Raw genomic sequence first — 22,205 nt, forward strand, 5'->3', positions numbered from 1 at the left:
TCCATTTCTGTGCCTTAAGAAAATCTTGGGTTGCTTTTTGCTGAATAATTTAGGTCATTATCCATCTGTACTGTTTCAAAACACTGACTGAATTTGACAAGAAAGTATATCTATCAGCAGCCACATCATCAACGAACACCATTTGACCCAGTTCCATTAGCAACTATACATGCCCATGCCATATCACTGCCGCCACCATGTCTGACAGATGTCAGAGGTATTGCTTTGGATGATGAGCCCTTCCTTTCTCTCTTCATATTCTTCACTTCCCATCATTCTGATACAAGATAATATTGGTTTAATCTGGCCAAATAATTCTTTAACTGGACAGCCTTTTTTTTAGATGTTTACTGTTCTTGAGTGTTTTCATCTAGAGGTAGCCTCTCTGCATTTGCATAAATTAAGGCATTTCTTGATTGTAGACTTCAATGATGATACTCCTACCTCCTCGAGAGTGTTCTTGACCTGGCTAGATTTTGTGAGGGGATTTTTCCACATGAAGGAAATAATTCTGCAATCTCTTCCATGGTCTTCCAGGCCATTTGGTGTTGCTGAGCTCACTAGTGCATTTGTTCATAATTTTAACAGTGTACCAAATTTGGTCAGGTTTTTGCTATCTCTTGGATAGGTCTGTTTTGTATTTTTTTTACTATGTTATGATGACCTCCTTCACTTGCACTGACACCTCTTTGGACTGTATATTGAGAGTACCCATGAACAGCTACCAAATGCAAATTCAACACTTATAATCAACTCTTATCAACTCCAGATGTCTTATCAACTTAATTTGTCATGAAACAATGAGGAAACAATGGGGATACACCTGGCTGCTTATTAGTCATGGGTACAATATTTTTTGGTCCTGTGAAAATGGGAAAAAAAAATGGTTTATGCAATATTTTGGTTCAACCTCTTGAATTAAAGCTGAGAGTATACCATTTTAATCATATCCTGATTGCTTAATTTGCGATCCACTGTAATAGTGAACTGAGGCAAACTTACAAATATTGTCTCACTGCCCAAATTACTATGGACCCAACTATAAATACAAATAATACATGACAAATTTAAAACAAGCTTGTGTATAAAGGGGGAGGGACTGGACAGCATCTCAACATCCAAGCTCAGGGGAATGCTTGCACAGCTCAGACTTTACATATGGCATAGAGTAGTTTTTTTTTTTTTTTTATTGAGCCCCCTGCGGCCTCCGCAAAACTATTAAAGTATATAGAGAGAAGTTGAGACTTGAGACTGGAAAGACACTAAAATCAGAGATTTTCCCTGACAGATAGGACATCTGAATGGAGACAGATTCAAAGTAAATATGAACATGTCAAACATTTGGCCCACATTCCGGTCGATACTGTAGAAAGAGTAAGGAGCTGAAAACGAAGCAGATGGCATAAAAAGCATAACTAATGTCCATGTTATAATTTTGAAACTGTGGCTACAAGAAAGAGTGCAGCGCAGCTGAACGTGGCATCTATTCCCAAATGTGTAACATGCTGATCCAAAGAGACTCCATTAAACAAATGACAACAGCTGTGAACTGGCAGCACACACATGCATGCAGAGTGACTACAAAGACAGCATTAAAGCCAGGAGGCGAATTTATAGCAACAGAAAAGACATGGGCCAAGCAAAGATGCAATGTGTTTCTAACAGGAGAAAAAAAGATTAACAACATCAAAAGCTAGCAAAAAAAGCTGCCAGTGAAACAAGTACATTAATTATGGAATTACTCAATAAACTACTACTTAAGTAATCACTGACCCACACTTAAATCAAAAGCATGAATATAAAGGCATCGCCGTTTAAGTTTCTGTATGATTGGAACATCTGACTCCTACTTGTTTTTTTATATCAGACTTTCTTAGCAGATATAAAATGTAAAAACGTGACACCAAGCACATCATTATCTATCATTTCCTAAAGAAAAGAGATGTGCAATTAACCTTAGAGTTCCCTGTATCACCTTTATTTATTAGACACACACACACACAGCATGTATATATACACTATATTCTTATAATTTGGTATGATGATTTTACATTTAAACTCCTCATATATCAGTGAATGTGTACCATCTGACAACAAAGGTCATAATGCACTACTCTGTTAAGCTCTCCCAGGAGGATGAACCACCATTTAATTATTTCATTTAGCTACACAAATTGATCACTCACGAGTCATGGCATATGTAGGCAGAATTGAGCACGATCAGAGATGCAGAAATAAGTTTGAGCAGGAGCACAATATATGACATATTGGATCCTATATGTGTGGGGACAAGTGTGTGTGTGTTAGAGAAGCAGCTTGTAGATGATCTGACACAGAAGGTAATTACTAGTCAGCTAGCAAGCGCATGGATCAATACCTGTTATTGCCCATCTCCGATTGTGCTGCCACTGGCCTCATTTAACTACTACACAAAGTAATACCCATGAGTTAGAATGCAGAAGTACTTCAGAGCTCGTAAATTTCACACACACACACGCACACACACACACTTGTAACATACACATTTGTATATTGTATATATGTATAAAATTTTCTTTGGCTAATTTCTGGTCTAAATTACTTAATTACTAAACTTCAGTAAGTAGTTTGCTTAATTGTGTCAATATTGTATTATCCATTATGCTTTTCAGTGATTTGATTTCTGTTGTGGCTGCATTATTTAGGATGGAATTTCTGGCTTCGCTGCACAAGGCCAATATAACTAGAAGTGAAAAATGGCTAAAATTACCTTACTTTGGAAGAGAATTAATCAAAGTCAATAAAATATTTTTTGATCCGTATGTATCTTCCTGCTGTATATTCATAAACTTCTCTTATACACAGCACCTCTCACGATTCTGGTAAGAGCCTCAGAGCATTTTAGAGCACTGCGGCTTATCACATATTCTTGGGTAAAGTTCCAGGGTGGTTTATCAAAAACAGAAAAAAACCGTTTTGTCTTTATAGAGAGGATACATCTATGTCAGCTAACTAACTAAGTTTTGCTAATGTTAGCAGTTTTCCCATATCATTACGTAAACATTCCAGTTTTCCTTTAATGTTGCTAGCTTATTACATAACTGGGTCAACTCATCTGTTAGTTAAGAGATCTCTTTGGAGATCATTTTGATTTGACAGATTTAGTTAACAAATGCAGTTTCCAATCTCCAGTCCACTGCACAGCTGATATGGCTAATATTATTGTAAATGACAAAGCTAGCATGACTTAAGCAGCATAACATTTGCTAGCTAGGTGAAAAAGTACTCATTACACAGGATAGGTGTATTCTGTTGGAGTTTAGTGGTCCTCTTTATGGTGGTGATCTTTAGATGAACTATAGTGATGTTCAGAAAAAAAGGTTTTTAAAAGCAATCTAGAATTTGATTTCTCCATTTCGTTTTTCATGCATGCATGAGTGATTCGATACAAAACACAAAATCTCTGACTGTATCTAAGTTTGGTCAAAGGGGTGTTAACCTTTCCCAAAGTTTGAAAATATCACAGATACTTTTGATGAATCACAGCATAGCAGAAAAGCAACAGCGTGAACTTTACAATACAGGCACCAGCGAGCACTGCATTTTGGAGAAAGATAATAGTTTTGAGTGCAAGGAATCGTGCAGTAAATAAGATTGGTTTCGACTGATAGTAGCAGAAACTTCCTGCTAGAACTAGAGTTGGGGGGGTTTCTTAGTCTTTACTGAGAACTGTTAAATATGTGGAAAGCACAAAGTGTTTTTTTTTGGGGGGGGTATTTATTTGCAAGTAAATTTATTTGTGACTGACAGGTATAGTAATAATGATGCAAATTTTATATTGGGCTATTCTATTAAACTGAACAATGGCATGTTTTTAAAAGAGACAACAGGAGTGTGTGCTGGGAGCAAAGGTGTTAGATTTATAATTTGAATCATTTCAAATTAGTAATGTAAATTATTGAATTAAATTCAACTCATCAATCAGTATTTAAATAAACTAGAACATGGACATTTCCCGAATACCATATTTTTTAGGTTTACTTCTGAGAAAAATTCTGTGTTTTTTTTCCTTTATTTTTTTATGTACAATAAAGTAAAACTCTTCTTTGGGCATCTTTTGGCAAAATACATTTTCCTTGATTGTTCTGCATAACCAATGAACTGTCCTAATAATAAACTTTAAATGGACAATATAATCAAGACAATCTCAATCTTCTTACCTGTCTTGGAATTGATGGTGAAGAAGTTTTGTGGGTTTCCAGCAGTGATGCGGTACGTGAGATGATTGGCAAAAGAAGTGAGGTCAGGGTCGGTGGCCTGTACTCGCACCACTGAAACATCTTTGGGTGAATTCTCCAAGACATAAGGATGATAGATAGGCTCAGATGTCAAAGGGGCATTATCGTTGACATCCTCTACTTGGACATACACCTCGATGGAGGTAGAGAGAGGCACAACCCCTTGGTCTGTGGCATAGATGGTTAACCAGTAAGAGTCCTGCCTCTCACTGTCTAGAATACTAGATGTGTAGATCACTCCTATTAAGAAAAATCACACAACATTATAACTCTGAGCACGTAACTTGCAACAACACAATCAATTAACACATAAGACATGTGCAATATAAACTCTTTCTTATTTTATTAGTATATAAAAATTATGACACTTCAGTTACTGTTTATTTTTTAATACCTCTCTTAAACCAAGATATAAAAAAAGTTCCTCTTTTGTAATTTAACCAAAATCAAAAGAAAATACTACTTTCCATTACTATTACTTATAATACTTCTCCAAAGATTTACTATGTTTTGCATGCTTTATAAATCTGCTGTACTCATATTTATGGAGTAGAGCATTTACTATTTATCACAGGCTGGCAGAAGTCAATCTATATGAAATGCTACAGAAAGGAATTTTTTTTTTATAATTGCATTATCTGGTTTTACCCAGATGAGTATGATATCCTGTCAAGGTTTCTTTGTAATATCATCCCAGGGAGATTTTCTTTGCCACTCTTGCCTCTGGCTTACTCAGTTGGGATAAATGTATACATTTATACATTTTTATAAATATATATAATTTATACAGAATTTATACATTTCTGTAAAGCTGCTTTGTGACAATAGCCATTGTTAAAAGTGCTTTACAAATAAAATTTGATTAAATTAAATTGAAATGCCGTAGGTGTGATTTGGGTTCGCCGGGTTTGTAATCATGTAGACAAGACTATTAATTTAGTTACATTGAAAAGGGAACAAAATAACACTGCAGTCTGAGAACTTCACCTCCAAGACTTTATAATACAAAGTGTAAATTTGTGATGTACTACAATTTCAAAATAAAGTATAACACACTAATCTGAAAATGCTTTCGATTTTTGACTTAAATCATTGATTTCTTTTTAAAAAGAACACACTAGATCTAACAAAAGCAAATAAAGCTCTTGTGTTCCCTCTTTGGAGCTGTGCTGACCTATCTAATTTCTTGAAGAATCTTCTCTGGGGAAATTTACCCAACTACCCAGACTACTGAACATAAGCTTCAGCAATGGGAAAGAAATCTGCTCAGCTTGCAGGTATTAACAGCCTAGTACTTTTACTTTATCATTCATTTCCTACAAAACAAATGCTGTGAATAAAATTTTTAATCAGTATTTGAAAGTAAGATAATGAAAAAGGCAAAAATATGTACATAAATAAAGGATTTTTTTATTCATGTGCGTCTTATTTTTTGCTGTGAAGGCGCTATACCGTGCCAGAGCCATAACTGCTGAATGAACAGATTTTTAACGGGTGGTGTCAAAAACACACTCACATGGTACAGCTTTTCACATTAAATGTTGAAGAAATCATCTCGACTTGAGAGCCTCTTACTGTAGGGAACAACTGCCATGGCAACACTCAGGGACTGGACGACCTTCAGCTCTTCAATGTAGAACATCTAATCGTTCCTGACCAAAGTGCTACCTCGGCCATTCTGTGATCGGGGCCCTCAAATACTGCAACGCTCCCACATGTAAATATGATCACCGCTGGGGCTTTGAGCTGCCGACAAAGTCACCCAGCACATGGCAGTGCAGCAATCAGACAGCTGTCCCCATCCACTAGTCCATACTATGGAACTCACTTCAGTACCACTCAGCTAGAAAGTGCTGCCTCAGGGGTTCCAACTAGCACATCCACCATGAGCAGAAAAAAAGTCCACTCAGGTCACCCAGTACGCTGCTCCTAGAGTGTAATTAGGATTGAACAAGCTTCTGCAGAAGGTATTAAGCACCACAGGACATACACACAAGCATACAAATGTGCATACATTTACACACTAGACCGTAACAAAGAGAGACAGATGATGGATCAGCTCACAACTGGATAAAGCAGCAATTCACATATCACCTGCATTTCAAACACAAAAATATGTATTCATTCTTTTTTTAAATGCTTTCACTCATCAACTAGTCCAGTGACAATAAAGGTCGGAAAGCACAATCTGGAAAATGCCTTAGTATAACAACCTTGGCGTCTTTACTCAGTTATTTTGACACATGTGCAAATTAATCTAACTGCTTATGGCCTGTTTAAAAATATATCATTTTGTCAGACCTAGATATTGATCAAGTAAGTATGTATTACAAAAAACTATGCTCATATAAGGCATATGAATTTTAAAGGACATTTACAATGATTGTGGATTTTGTGACAAAGAAACCCAGCTATATTAGAAATGTAATTCTACATCTGTCCAACGGCCAGACTTCTTTACACATACAATTAAATGTGTGCACTTAAACACATGCATCTTCGCACAGATTGCTCTGCTCTTGCACAGAAACAATCAAATTTGTGCTATACACCGCTTATAACGCTTATAAAAGCTGATATCTTTGTTTTGTGGTAAATACCCAGTACAAGCTCAACTCCTGCTTACGCCATGAACATTTTAGTTACATTTAGGTAACTTTCTGATTCAAATTAAGTAACCTTAGAAGGCACATGATTAGGACATGAATAGGAGGCACATGATTCTTTTTTTTTAAATAGAAAACTTGCACTAAAATCAATGTGCTGCAGTGTGCAATAAATTTACTCCATCGTTAGTTACTGCTTGTTCAGGGTCACTGTAGATTAGATTGGTTTTGTGGGCAGGTACCAGCAAGCACATATCTCTAGATGTAGAAGAAATATGTACTAGAATAATGTAACTGAGGTTGAAAAACTACCAAAGCCAAAATTCAGAGATCAAGGTGACATTTTCTATTATTTCTAGCGTTGTCTAGCTCTTTTTCTAGCTCTGGTTTGCCAAACTAGTTCCTTATTGTTTATAGCAGTGCTATAAATCAAATAGATGACTTAATGCAATAAACCACCAATTCCTGCTTCTGTCAGTTAATGGCAACAAAAACGTTAAGTGATCAAATAACACCTGAATTAAGACTTGTTCGAGAAGTGTTGGCTGTCCTTGCAATGTAATGGATGTTATCTAAGAATAACCTACTAGTGATTGGGACAGAACTGGGGACCTTGGAGATGGCCGCAATGTTACAAACTAGGCCATAAATGATGCTGTATTGCCTAAAGCTTGCTGGCTCTCATTAGAAACTAGATTGGAAAACTGCCATACTTTTACTAATGATAGAACTTCATAATGAATTGCTGGACCAGGTTTAATTACATCTTTATACAAAAAACGAAGGAATATGGATGAATTGGAAGCATATTGAATATGTGTTAGAGTTTCAAAAATCCTCATATGTTCTATTGACCAACAAGCTATGCATGTGTCACCAGAATCACATTCAATTTACATAATGAGAACTAAAGTCAACAAAATCCTTCAAGTTTTCAATGAAATACAGTCAAAGCTGTTAAACTCACCTGTCCTAAATTGCTTTTCAAGTCTAAGAACCCTTTTTACAACAGTCGCTTCCTGTGAATATTAAAGACCTGTTCAGTTCTAGCACATCCCTTTAAGGCCCTTCTGTTCTAAGTCTGGTCTTTTTTTGCTTAAGATATAAATGTGATCTCTAAATGTAATTATAATTGAATCTAAGTGACTTAAGTTCATGGTAAGAGACTTAAGCTCATGGTAAAAATTCTCTGCTCCCATGGCTTCAGGGAAACATGAAACACCTCCAAAAAAAAAAAAAAAAAAAAAAAGCAACACGGTAATAAGATTATTCTGATTCTGTCCATGAAGACATGCTGTGATTATGTTTTTTCCTGTATAAATGAGTTTGATATAGGGAATGTTACCAGGAATAAAAAAGGCCAGAGATCAGAGGTAAATTAAAGCCGCGTCTACTCCGTGACAGCAATCTAAATGAAAATGTGCTTTGACTTATTTCTCCGAGTTCTGGTGAGAATACCAATAGCTGCTAAAGGCAGAGACGTGGAGTGAGGATAAGCATTTTATAAATCCCATCCATCTTTTTAGTTCACTGTGACATTTAAACAGAGGAAGTTAATTTTACTAACTTGCTTTAACACATACAGCGCTACAATCAATCACAGCAGGAGTTAAAAAGAAAATTAAGGCGGGTATATCTGACTCTACATTTTTACAGGAAGAATATACAGAATTCACTTTTTAGAAAGCTCCCAAAATTAGTCTGCAAAATCTCAGCGTGTCACCTAATATGGAAGCTAATTAGATGCTAATAAGTGAATGTGCAGAGAAACACCAAAGCCAAAGTCAGTGTCATCGACCAACAAGAAGTGCTGACTTTGAACATGAAATAAAACTTGAGGGTTATATTCAGTAGAAAATCCGTCCTTATCTGCAGCGCTGACATGGCTAGCCACACTTACAGCTTTAAACACTGCAAGATTAACATACTCAACCTAAATAGTTGACATGTGAATGGAGGACCACAGCTGTGTTACCCCACAGCACTCCAGCCATTTAATCAATAGTAATTAGCTGTAATTAATGATCAGACTGCTGCTCAACATGCCACATCAGTAATTGTGAATCTTTATTTTATTGGGGGGGGGGGGGATTCTGCTGAATCAGCCTTGTACATTGTACATTTTTACTAAAAGTTATGAACTCAATCTCTGCAACCACAAAGTGGCTTTTAAGAACGCTTATTCAAAAAGCATGAAGGTTAATTCTTGCTTTCTAGATCAGTAGTTTGCTCTGACGGCACGCAAATGCAATTTCATCTGATAGAGCAACAACCTTGTAATAATATGTAATTGGCAGACTGTTGCTAGCGCAAAGAAAGACTGCTTTATTATAACATGGCAAAATGTAATAACTGTATAATCATCTTTTTTTCCCCCTATCAAGCAGGTCAAGCAGAAGAACTGATTAATAGACTGCAAAGTAATGCACTGCTGTAGGTTTTTATTCTATGTTAAGGACCTGCTATTAGGTAATGTCCAGAAGAACATGAATAATTAATGATACACTTCCATATAATAGAATCATTAGTGTTAATCTATCATATTAATTACTAATGTCCTTCATGGGGCAAATGATATATAATGTGTGTGCTCTGAAAATAAAAGAGAAATGAATGTCTTTACCACAAAAGGGGTGCAGAGATATTAAGTGATTAAATACATACCAGTTTCTTCGTCAATGAAGAACCTGCCAAGGCCACTTCCAGATTTGATGGAGTATCTCAGCAGGCCATCCCTGCCCTTGTCGCTGTCCTTAGCAGTGACTTGAACCACGCTTGTTCCGATGCGCGAGTTCTCCTTAACAGTGGCTTTCACTGCAAATTCAGTGAAGCTGGGCTCGTTGAAGTTTTCATTAACATCAACCACCTCCACCTCAATGTAAGAGAATGAACGAAGCCGAGTGGAAAAATCACAATCTTCTGCAACCACAGAGAGATTGTAGAACTGCTGTTTTTCAAAGTCCAGTTCCTTGGCCACCTTGACAGCTCCACTCTCCATATTAACCCTGAACGTCCCATTGAAGTCATTGGTCAGAAAATAATTTACTCTTCCCCCTAGTCCAAGGTCAGGATCTTTGGCTTGCAACCATGTGATGACGGTTCCTACAGGAATGTCTTCCAATACACGGCAGCTAAAACTCTTGGGAATAAACATGGGTGGGCAGTCATTCAAATCCTCCAGGTAGACCTTCATAGATGTCACTGATGATTTTTGATTCCCTCTCTCTGCCTTGTCTCTGGCTTCAATTTTCAGGGTAATATCTGACAATGACTCTCTGTCCAATTGGCCAGAAACATAGACCCACCCAGTGGCACTGTTAATGATGAAAAGAGGTGTACTGGTCAATAATGTGTAAAAGATTTCACCGTTATGATCCAGGTCAATATCTGAAGCTACGATTTGGATCACTTCTGTGCCAATGGCTGTGTTCTCTGGGACCACTGCAGTGTAGCTCTCCAAAGAAAACTGAGGGCTATTATCATTTACATCATCAATGTTTACAGTTAACAGCCTCCAGTTGGACCTCTGAAGCAGACCCATGTCATATATACTAATATTAAGGAGGTAGCGGTCTGATCTTTCACGATCCAGTGGCTGATAGATATAAATCACACCAGTTTCCATATCAATATTGAAACAGCTATCAGTATTTCCATCTGATATCACATGGAGAATGCGAGCGTTGAAGCCTGTATCTTTATCAATGGCGTTCACTTTAATGACAGTTGATCCAACAGGCAAATCCTCACGAACTACTATATCAGAGGGAAAGGATTCGAACTGAGGTGTGTGACGGTTGACAGAATATAGGTCGCTGTATCCCTCTTCAACCTTTGACTTGTCTATTGCATTGTTTTTTTTGAGAAGCTGTTCAGCTATTTTTTGTTCAACTTTCGTGTCATTACAATTAAAATTCCTGGATGAAGTTTTTCCTTTCATAACTGTTATGTTGATGAAGGTGGGCTCAGAGAATAACTCGCCATCTGTAGCTGCTATTTTCAAACTGAACTGTTCATTTTTAACGTTAGTGCCAACAAGAGACTTTCTCAGGGACAATATCCCAGTGTCTGGATTCAAACCGAAGATGCCCTGTTCATTTCCAGACAATATCTTATATTTTACCAAGCTAAGCTCATCAATGTCAATAGCAGAAAAAGTGATTATGGTTTGTCCAACAGTGAACTCTTGAGCAATTGTTCCTTTACATGACACACGTTCGAAGAGGGGTGGATTGTCATTGATGTTCAAGATTTGTACTGTGACATTTACCTCACTCTCTCTTCTATAAGGCAAGCCCCAGTCAGAAGCCCGGACAGGGAATACATATGTTTCCAAAGATGATTCAAAATCAAGTTCTTTTGATGTCATTAGTTCACCTGTATTCTGGTTAATGGAGAAGGGCAGAGGCTGAAGGCTTTGTATACTGTATGTAATGCACCCATTATCCCCTTGATCATTATCTACTGCTGATAAGACAAGTATTACAGTACCAACTGGAGTGTTCTCAGTGACAGACACCTTGTAGGATGCTTGGGTGAAAGTTGGAACATTATCATTAGCATCCTCCACAGTGATCTGTACTTTGGCCCTCAGACCACTCACAGCCTCTATTACCTCTAGGTCAAAAAGCTGTTGTCCTAGCATGGTAAAGGGTCTTATTGTTGAGATGACACCAGTAAAACTATTAATAGCAAAATATGTGGATTCAGAGGTGAGGCTTAATCTATAGGTGACATACTGTGGCTTAGGAGAGATTGCAACAGTGTGTATGATCGCTCCAGGAGGAGCCATTTCATTAACTGTAGCTCTGTAAATATCTTCCACAAATTTAAAAAGCACAGGTTCTGGCTTTTTTACCAAGAGCTGAAGATTCTGAGTGCTAGAAAACCTTGGAGGTACGCCTCTGTCTTTGGCTTTGAAAGTGAGATTATAGGCATACGGAAATGTATTCCAGTCTGCTGGTTCAGACATTTTCAGCAAGTAATCATTGCCATGTGGTGCTCTCTTGAGCACAAACTGCTCCATTGGGTCACCTTCAGTGATACAAACCCACTCAATTTCCCCATTTGGACCTTCATCCAGATCCTCCACTGTGACCACAGCATACACTGGATCTTTGTCTGTTAAAGATGGGACGAGTGCAACCACATTTAATGTTGGCGAAAATTCATTAACACGTATGACGTTGATCATTACTTTTGCTGTGCTGCTCACACCATTGTTCTCATAAACCTTCATTCCACGATCAACTGCCAAAACATCAAGCTCAAATTTTGTATTCTCATCAGCATTAGGTTTGGCCGTAAGATATATTATGCCACTTGTGGGATGGACGGCAAACTCCTCCACTAATTTCCTGAAGAAATAATAGAATTCACCATTGGAGCCTATGTCAGCGTCAGTGGCAGTGACCTGGGCAATGCTGGTCCCCAATGGGGTGCTTTCAGATACAATAATGGTATAAGTGGTAGGTGAGAATAAAGGTCTAAGATCATTCATGTCCATGACTTGCACACTGACTTCTGTAGATACACTTAGACCACCACTTGCTGTAGCTCTTACACTTAATGTGTAGTTGTCCTTGATCTCACGGTTCAAAATGTCAGAGCTTTCACCTTTAGTATGTATGCGTAGAAAACAGAAGTCTCCCAGAACATACTTCTCGGCTTCAAACAACCCCTCATCATCCCCTGACGTGATTGAGAATTCAATGTCCCTTGAGAGGGACTGTGACAGAATTATCCCCATCTTGACCTCACTCCTTAGGTAGGACCGAGCTGGAGAGTTCTCATAAATAGCAGCATTGTAGACAGACCTGGTGAACTGAAAACCTTGCGATTCAGCAGGCTGAAGCTGTGCACAACAGGTAAGCAAGCAAAGTAGCAAGAGAGACAAGGTGGAGAGATGGGCTCTCATAATTCTCCTACAAAATCTGTTTATAGCCATCCCATCATCCAGTGTCCCTGTAAGTAAGAAATTACTTGCTATAAAGAATATACAGACTAATTCACAAAGGCATATAATTTGGCTGTCTTTAAAATGAACTTGTTGACTTTTGCAAATGCTGAAATGCTGCCAACAGTTAATTGTAAAAAAAGATGTAAAGAGTTTGATCAGGACGACAAAGTGCTCAGCAGCGAGGCAAGGTCTGAATTCACAATTGTTCTCCTGGTCTACAACGAAATTAATCTCACAGCAGAAAGCGCATTCAGAGGTCAAAAAGTAATATACTTTGTGAAAACTCATTAGAAAGGCAAAGAAAAATTAAGATCTATCTCACTTCATACACGGTTATCTATGTATATTCACCAGACCAAACACACACACACACTCACGCACGCAAGCACACACTGTGCGTGTGCGTGCGTGCGTGTGCGTGTGTGTGTGTGTGATACTACAATTCATCATTTTCCTGATAACAAGAAATCGCGTTTTTCGTGCAATGAAGCGAGATTAACTTTCTGTGTTGTCTGTAGTGCTGGAGCTCATAAGCAATGTGCGATTTAACTTAACTCCTCACTGACTGAATGCAATTAGAATACGAAAGATATGTCTTACCTCTAGATGAGGGAGTGTAAACTAAAGAAATTACCCCCTAAGAAAATCAACCGTGTTCCGATCAATCCTCTTCACATCCTTGATTTAATCCCTTAGCGTGCACTGTTAACTGCGCGTGGTGCACGGCTGGCAGGCGCGCGCACGAGTCAGCGTCAGCTCTGCACGCGCAAACGCGCCACTGCTTGGTGAAGTTAGTATTAATCACTTTTTAATAAAAAAACGCGTAACGTGACTCGCGGAGGAAAAACAACATCAACAACAACAACACACGAGTAAGCGGTGTAATATGCGTTCATTTTATATAAATCTAAATTGTGACATTTTTTTGTTTGACGCGTGTCTTTGTTGGTTTATAAGGATATTGACTGAATGGCCACTAGCCAAAATGTGTGGGGTTTTTTTTTTTAAACTTTAAGCTTACAAACTTTTTAAAATAATGTTCTACATGTCTTCCAGGTTATTTGCAAAAGTAATAAATAAATAAAACTTAAACTGTTGCACAATTTATTGGAACATTACCTCTTAAATCGCAGTGCATATAAAGTATTCTATTATTTTAGTAACATAATAATAATAATAATAATAATAATAATAATAATAATAATAATAATAATAATAATAATAAAACTCCTCTACATTTCCAGTTACTTAAATGTAATATACGGATCGTCCATCGATTCGTAATGCCTGGAATAGGAGGCTCGACTCTCACTGGGATCGACTTCCAGCACTAGATCAAATGGTTATGGCGGAAGGAGGAAGCGGCAAGTAGCTCTTTAGAACCGACCGAGTCCACATCTGGCTCTGCATCCAGTCCGTGATATTTTAGAGCTTTATATCCATATATGTACCTACAAAATGTCTGTGCTTTGTTATAATAAGGGATGTGGGCAACGTTTTGACCCTGAAAACAATCACGGCGGTGAGTTAGTAAGCTTTCAAAAGCTAAAAGGTTAGCTGCATGCTTCCACTGGGTTAAAGAAAATTCGAGTACAAGTAGCTGTAATGTTGGCTAGGTTAATATAAACCAGCGATACATAGCAAAATAAAAACGATTGCCTCGTTTTAAAACTCCCAGTTAGTAATCCAGTCAAATTTGAAGCAAGTAAACTAAAAAAAAAAAAAAAAACCCCACTATATTTACTGTTATATCTTTACAAATACGGTTAGCTAACGTTAATTCCCTATATCTACAGATGTATGCACTTATCACCCAGGTGTGCCAGTGTTCCACGATGCACTGAAGGTAACTTATAATGAGGCAGAATTTCTACTTTCAGACATTGTTTTTTTGTTTTGTTTACATATTTGGATTTATATGTTGCTTGTTTTTACTCTCCTTAGGGTTGGTCGTGCTGTAAGAGACGCACAACTGACTTTTCAGATTTCCTCAGTATTGCTGTGAGTATAACTTTAGGATCAAATAACACTGTGTAACACGAGTTTTGTTCCTGGGTACTGAATGACATTTTCCAACTACGCTTGATGGAAAATTTTATATATATATATATATATATATATATATATATATATAATATATAATAGCCATTAAGCCCCTCGTAGTTTGGGTTTGGGCTTTTAAGAGAACGAAAACCTCAGAATTTTGCCCATTTTACTAAAGAAAACTGCCCAAAATTAACCCAAACTTTCATGGCTAACGTTTTTTTTTTCACTTTATTTGGGTTACAAAGAATGGACACAAAGAAGAATGGTTACAAAGAAGACTTCATTCATGTTACATAGAAAGGATTCAGGCATGTGCACTAAATTTTTTAATTTCCCTCAGGGATGTACAAAAGGACCCCATAACCAGGAGAAACCCCCCGAACCCATCAAACCTGAGGTCAGGACTTCAGGAGAAAAGAAGGATGTTGATGACCTTAAACCAAAGTTTAATGAGTCTATCATCCAGGCACCAAAACCTGTTGAAGCAATTCAGCGACCAAGGTAACAGAAGTTCTAACACTCTTTTTACTCACCAATGCTGTGAACTACTTCAGGTAAACTTATTTGTAGCAGTAGCAATGTGTGCTTGTTATTTAAGTGTTTTAGCAGAGGACATGTAGCAAAATTCTTCTTGCTGTTTTTGCAGTCAAGATGAACCAATGTCAAGATTACCACAGAAAGTCTCTGCTTCACTTAAGCAAGCTTTAGAAAAGCTCAAGTTGTCAGATAATGCGCCAGAGAAAAAGGGTGAGTGAGAATGTTTAATGGTGAATTTGTAGGGACCTAATATATGAAGGTCTTGAAATCTGCCTTGAAAACAAGCCAATAGGTTTCCTTTGGCTATTGGGGTTAGGATTAGGGTTGGGATTATATGCATGTATTGCATTTAATTAGCTATATTAATAATTATGTCATTGCCAAAGATTGTCAACTGCGCATAAACGCACAAGGCAAGACAGGCTTGTTTCTTTCTGTTGATCTTCGAGGGAATAAGTTATATGTTTGTTTTACAGAGGAAGATGATGATGAAATTAAGATTGGTACATCTTGTAAAAATGGAGGATGCACTAAGGTATGTTTTGTGTACAAACTGTATATCTAGCTAGTATCTTCATCAGTACTAACTAATAATTCTTGCATATTTTGTTTTGACCATTCTATTAGACCTTTAGTGGAGCAGAGAGCAATGAGGAAGATTGCATGTATCATGCTGGAGTCCCAATCTTCCATGAGGGGTAAATAAATAACTAATAAAAAATAGTTCTCTACTAGTATTTCTTGAAACAGTTCTGGCTAAAATTTTGTTTTTTTTGTCAGGATGAAATACTGGAGCTGCTGCAAGAGGAAAACGTCTGACTTCAACACTTTTCTGTCTCAGGAGGGCTGCACCAAAGGAAAACATCTATGGCGGAAAAAAGACATGGTGTGTCTTTGTGTGACGTTTAGAATATTATACTATAAGAATGGTTCAGTAGGATCTTAGCCCTTGGTATGGAAGCAGTTGAATTTGTTGGGTAGTGTTTCTTATTATATTTGGTTTGCACCACATCATAAAAGAATTACATGCTATATGTTACATACACTATATTGCCAAAAGTTTTTGGACACCCCTCCACAACATTAAATTCAGGTGTTGTCTTTCAGGGGTTGGGCTCGGCCCCTTAGTTCCAGTGATAGGAACTCTTAATGCTTCAGCATACCAAGACATTTTGGACAATTTCCTGCTCCTGATTTTGTGGGGACAGTTTGGGGATGACCTATTCCTGTGTCCTGCTCTAATTCATCCTAAAGGTGTCCCGGTAGAACACCTTTGGGATAAATTAGTGTGGAGACTGCGAGCAAGGCCAAAACTGGGACATCTATTTATGGGAATTTTGACCATTTGTCTAGAAGTGCATTTGTGAGGTCGGGCACTGATGTTGGACGAGAAGGCCTGGCCTCACAGTCTCTGCTCTAATTCATCCCAAAGGTGTTCTATCTAGTTGAGGTCAGGACTCTGCAGGCCAGTTAAGTTCCTCCACACCAAACTCGCTTATTCATGTCTTTATGGACCTTGCTTTGTGCACTGGTGTGCAGTCATGTTGGAACAGGAAGGGGTCATCCCCAAACTCCTCCACTGTTCACTGCTCACTGGAACTAAGGGGCCATGCCCAACCCCTGAAAAAACATGAAGGATGTGTTTATATTAATGCACTTGTTCTAACACATCATTGCTAACTCGCAGGGATTTGGAATCTAAGACTTAAGATCACAGCCATTTAATTTAATTCTACCAAGACAGCTAAAAGCAACTTTTTAATGTTTGACTTTCAAGTTATTACAGTCTTGAGTTTTGGTCTGCTTTTACGTTCAATTTTCTAAAGGTGTTTATTTACACCTTATACTTACTTACAGCAACAGCAGCCTATAAGCGATTTACATTGGCAGCAGTAGGTTTGGCATGTCAGTCATGTGTGTTCCCTATTTACTGATTGGCAGCTGGTTACAAGTTTCCGTCCCCTTGAGAGGTCTACCCGTTATAATAAGAATGGAGTGTGCATCCATGTGGGACAAAGAGCATGCCGCACAGTAAACACTTCACATTAACATTTATTCATTTAGCAGACGGTTTAATCCAAAGTGACCTACAAATGAGGAAATTCATATACTTGTAGTAGTGCAATACAAGTAGTGCTACCAAATTAGAGTTTAATTGAGTGCTAGAGGAGTAAGATGCACAGGTAACAGCTGGTGTAAATGCAGAATTTATTTATTTTTGAAGAGAGGACAAGTTTGGAGTGTTCATTGAAGAAAACAGGAATGAATACCATTGTATGTATTGAGATTGAAAGTTTATTGTACTACTGGGTGTCTAACTGATTGTAGGTTACGATAGGAGACATAAACTTCAAGGAGAGCCAAGACGATTTTTTTTTCTGTTCAAATCCCATCCGCCCTCACTCCATTCACTTGCGGTGAAGCCTTGCATCTGGACGGGACTCAACATGACGTGTTAAAAGCCTGTTGTCCAGTGAATGTTAATTTTTCATTGTATTAAAACAGGGAATACACAAGCACCTAACGATAAATGACAACAAGGGCTTTAATAGCTGTGTATTAATGCTGGTTTTGGAGATTCCATGCAAGCTGCACTGTCTGCTGAAGAATTTGAATTTACTGAACTAAGCTATATAGCAGAATCCCTTTCTTCACTAAAATATTGAATTGAAACAAGATTGTTAATAAAGACACTTTGGTAAACATTCCACTCCCTTATACAAATGAAATTTTAGGTGAAGCCAGGCTTTTTACGTAGAATTTTTGCTGCATGCTGAACATGCCTTTCCAGATTTAGTTTCTTGTATTCTGTTATAATAACCTCCCTTCTTCTGGGAATGCTTTACTGTGGGATTTTTCCATTCAGCATCATACCCATATGTATGCATTTCACTGGAATTAAAGGGCATGATCTTGGTTTGTCAAAATTAGCATGGAAGAACTCAAATGGCCTACACAGAGCCATTGACCTTAGTGCTCCAGTGAAATGCATACATATGGGTATGATGCTCAGGTATCAGTCTCATCACTTAAGGCATTAAAAAGACTAATTTCTATCTGCTTGACTGATCATGGTTCACTTGGTGAAATAATTGTAATGATTTCAATGTCTGCCAATTAATTCAATAAGTTTGTACTTTTGGCAAATTTTTGCCATATTTTAATTAGTATTCAACCGTTACTATGTTGTCTGCTGCAAACTCTACAGTGTCAGCAATGGTGTGTGCTTAAAAATTTGACAGCTGGTATTTAGAGACCGAATTTATTAGGCTTATGCCAGTTTCACTATGCCACATATCCAAAAAACAAGATCAAAGCATGACATTCACTTTGTGAGGCATAGCTGGCAAACTAGCAATTAAAACATCTTTTGTAGAGTCTGGCAGTTTGTTAAATCAACTATATATTATGAAATCTCTGAAAGCCTAGGTAGGTTTTTAAAGAAAATTATTTTTTCTTTTCTTGAAGTGCAGTGGCAACATATGTTATAGCATGTGTTCAATTTGGCTCTTTGACACATTATTAGCTCCAGCAGCAGCAGTGTTTTCCCAGACGACCACTTTTGGTTCCTGAGAAAAACTGTTTTTCAGACTATGAACATAATGCTGTTGTGTACATCTGTTTTCAGGGTAAGAAGGTCGTGCCATGCAGGTTTGATTGGCACCAAACAGGAAGCCAGGTCACCATAACAGTCTATGCCAAAAACTCCCTCCCTGAGCTCAGCTACGTGGATGCGAATAGTACCCAGGTACAACAGCACTAAGCCATGAAACGTCTGTCTCTCTTTTTATTTTGCAGTGTTTTGTTTTTGGGTAATTTTTTGGTTGTTTTACATTTCAAGTTTAGTGTTGGCTTCAAACTCTTATTATTAAGCTCAGAAGTTAAATGCCTTTCTAATGATAATGTTTCTGTTACAGTTGGATATCCACATTACATTTGATGGAGATAAGGAATTTGAACAGAAGATAATTTTATGGGGTGTAAGTACTAAAATTCATGCATCTCAGAATTCATTTTATAAGTACAATATAATGGTGTTTAAGACTACAATGCTCACAATGAACATCCCTTCACTTGATGCTATATACAGTAGTACTGGAGTGCTGATTTGCAAGTTCCTCTATCCAGTGACGCATTTCATTCTGATTCCTTTCAGTAATTCATGGGGAGTTTTCTCCTTGCTGATTATGGATCTACATGCAGATTTCTGTATAGCTACTTTGTGACGGTGTCTATTGTTAAGCTCTATACACAAAAAATGTAATTGAATTAAGCATTTACACGTTTCACTTTGTTTACGTACATCTTGCAGAATCTGCAAAATGTTAATCATTTTAAAGAGTAAGAGAGATCCAAAATCTTTGGGTTTTTTTTTTTTTTTTATGTTCTGCCCTAAATAAACTGCACTGTATTGCCAAAAGTTTTGGGACACCCCTCCAAATCATTGAATTCAGGGGTAGGGCTTGGCCCCTTAGTTTCAGTGAAAGGAACTCTTAATGCTTCAGCATACCAAGACATTTTGGACAATTTCACGCTCCCAACTTTGTGGGAACAGTTTGGGGACGATCCCCTGACACCTGAATTCAATGATTCAAAACTTTTGGCAATATAGTGTGTTTCACATAACAGATGTTTACATATAGTCTAGAAGACAAAGCAATAACTGAATTTCCCGTCTTGGGCATCACTGAAGAGTTGCACCTTTTTTAAGAGTTATGTGTGAAGTCACTGGTGGAAAGAGTTAATTATGTAGAAGATGCTGGAAAAGCAAATAATGTGCAGGACCCAGAGGATCTTTCTTAGGAACAGAGGGTAGTGTAATTGCTCAGGACAGACAAAAGACTCATAAATAACCATCACAAAACATAATAATTGTTGATCATCCAGGTAACAACAAGAATCAAGCGTATGTAAACTTTTGAACTGATTCATTTGTATAAATTCAGTTATCATTGTCTCTTGTGGACTATATGTAAACAGATGCTATGTGAAATAGCTTACTCAATGCACAACTAAATAAAAATCAAATTTTCTTTTATTATATTCTTTTTATTATCCTATTTATTAACATATTGCAGAACTTTATACATACATCAGTGCTAAGCTTTTCATTCTCGTCATAGGTCATCGACACAAGTAAAAGCACACTGAACATGATGGCTGCCAAGATTGAGATTGTTTTGAAGAAAGCTGAGCCGATGTCTTGGGCACGACTGGACCTTCCACCTGTAGTCAGCCCACCTAAAGAAGAGGAGAAGAAAAGAGAGCGTGATAGCGATAGTGATAGTAGTGATGATGATGATGATGATGATGATGATTAGATGAACATACATTACTATAAGATATTTCTGACCTTTTCCTATAAAAATATTGAACAAAGAATGAAGCTTCACGATGCATGAAAGACATTCTATAAAGACCAGTATTTCCAGTGTTCACAATTCATTGCACGTGGCAATGTAAAATGCGGTTGTGCGTTCCTCTAAATTAGTTTCAGATTTACTATTCTAAATGTATTAAGCTATGAATGCTTAGGAGATGTCATTTGCCACACTAGGCTGCTTGAAGCACAACAGCCAGGGTCATCTAGTTTAATGTTGCAATGAAGTCCATTACTATTATCATGTAAAATATCAAATTGACACTATATTACAATGGAAAGAGCCATGGTTTTAGCACCCCACTGTAAATCTTTTTTTTTCTTTTTTCCTATTGTTTATCCTTTCATGTCTTTTAAACATCACACCTTTAACTTGAACATTATGGTTATTAAACTATGGACCAATCCTAACACTGAAACTGAGTGTTATTCAAATTATTTTAGACGAACAGGATGGGGGATAGGTGTGTAAAGGTGGATTTAAAATAAATAAATAAGTCATTTTATTAGCAAAGCCTAACATATTTCACAAAGACCCAGATATTCCACATCAGGGGATGTCTCAAATATTGTTGGGGACACAGAAGGGTTAGCAGGTGTCGGGTTTGGAGCTCTGTTTCTCCAGTGTGCAGTTGGTACTCTCAACAGAAGGATAAATGGGCACTTTTTGTTAAATTTGATGGTCATTTCTTATTGTCAGATGGCTAAAAGCCCTAGTAATAAGGAATTTACAGACAGAAAGGAAATAAACAATAAATTATATTAGCTGCTCAATTACATTGTATTAATTGTCACATTTACTTGATTAATTTTCCTTTCTAATTTGTGCTTGGCCAGTCTCTACATTCCCAGAGATGGAGCCAGCTCTCCTATTATGTGGCAGCCAGGGAGGATGACGGCTAACTGCTTCCTATGAGACATGGGAAGTCAGATACAGGGCAGTGTATCAAAATGAATGTGTGTAGTCATTAGTACTTAATTTGTATTTGATTAATAACCAACCAATCATGGGCGGTTACTGATATAATGGCCAAAATGACTGCTGAGCAATGGTGTGTAGGTCATTGTTTCATACACATCACAGTATATGGGGGAAAATAGTATATTAATATACTGTTATGAAAGTGTCCTCTAACCTGAAATAAAGCTTCCCAGTTCATTCTTAATCATATTTGAAATGATGGTAATTAAGGTCCCCAGGTTTACCAAATACTGTCCCAGGTTGTCTTGTTTTACATAAATCTATAATTGGTACAGGATTGTTGTGTGCAGTCAGCCTATATGGTGCAAGATTAATACCAAATTTACTAAATATCTAACAGCTAATTTTGAATATTTTTTTTTGTGAGTTTTGCATTTGAGGTAATACATTACATAGCCATGAAAATGTAAGTAGTTTT

At 37.4% G+C, this 22,205-nt stretch overlaps 2 protein-coding genes across 2 annotated transcripts in view; one reads left to right on the top strand and one right to left on the bottom strand.

Annotated features, from left to right (window-relative positions):
- The window catches only part of LOC131366674 (protocadherin Fat 3), a 49,982-nt gene extending 37,152 nt beyond the window's left edge, over positions 1 to 12,830 (bottom strand). The window contains exons 1-2 of the mRNA XM_058411320.1: positions 9,548 to 12,830; positions 4,200 to 4,517 (exon numbers count right to left, since the gene is read on the bottom strand). Of these exons, the coding sequence (XP_058267303.1) occupies positions 4,200 to 4,517; positions 9,548 to 12,830 (3,601 nt within the window). The remainder of the gene's footprint in view (positions 1 to 4,199; positions 4,518 to 9,547) is intronic.
- A 1,345-nt stretch (positions 12,831 to 14,175) lies between these two features.
- chordc1b (cysteine and histidine-rich domain (CHORD) containing 1b) lies at positions 14,176 to 21,218 on the top strand. The gene is made up of 11 exons (XM_058411972.1): positions 14,176 to 14,364; positions 14,639 to 14,688; positions 14,787 to 14,843; positions 15,229 to 15,389; positions 15,535 to 15,635; positions 15,902 to 15,960; positions 16,053 to 16,123; positions 16,206 to 16,311; positions 19,054 to 19,173; positions 19,343 to 19,405; positions 20,549 to 21,218. The coding sequence occupies exons 1-11, from the start codon at positions 14,301 to 14,303 to the stop codon at positions 20,744 to 20,746; spliced, it is 1,050 nt and encodes a 349-aa protein (XP_058267955.1). The 5' UTR covers positions 14,176 to 14,300; the 3' UTR covers positions 20,747 to 21,218.
- Positions 21,219 to 22,205: the final 987 nt, after the last annotated feature.

Source organism: Hemibagrus wyckioides, linkage group LG16 (genome assembly GCF_019097595.1).
Source record: "Hemibagrus wyckioides isolate EC202008001 linkage group LG16, SWU_Hwy_1.0, whole genome shotgun sequence".
NCBI lineage: Eukaryota > Metazoa > Chordata > Actinopteri > Siluriformes > Bagridae > Hemibagrus > Hemibagrus wyckioides.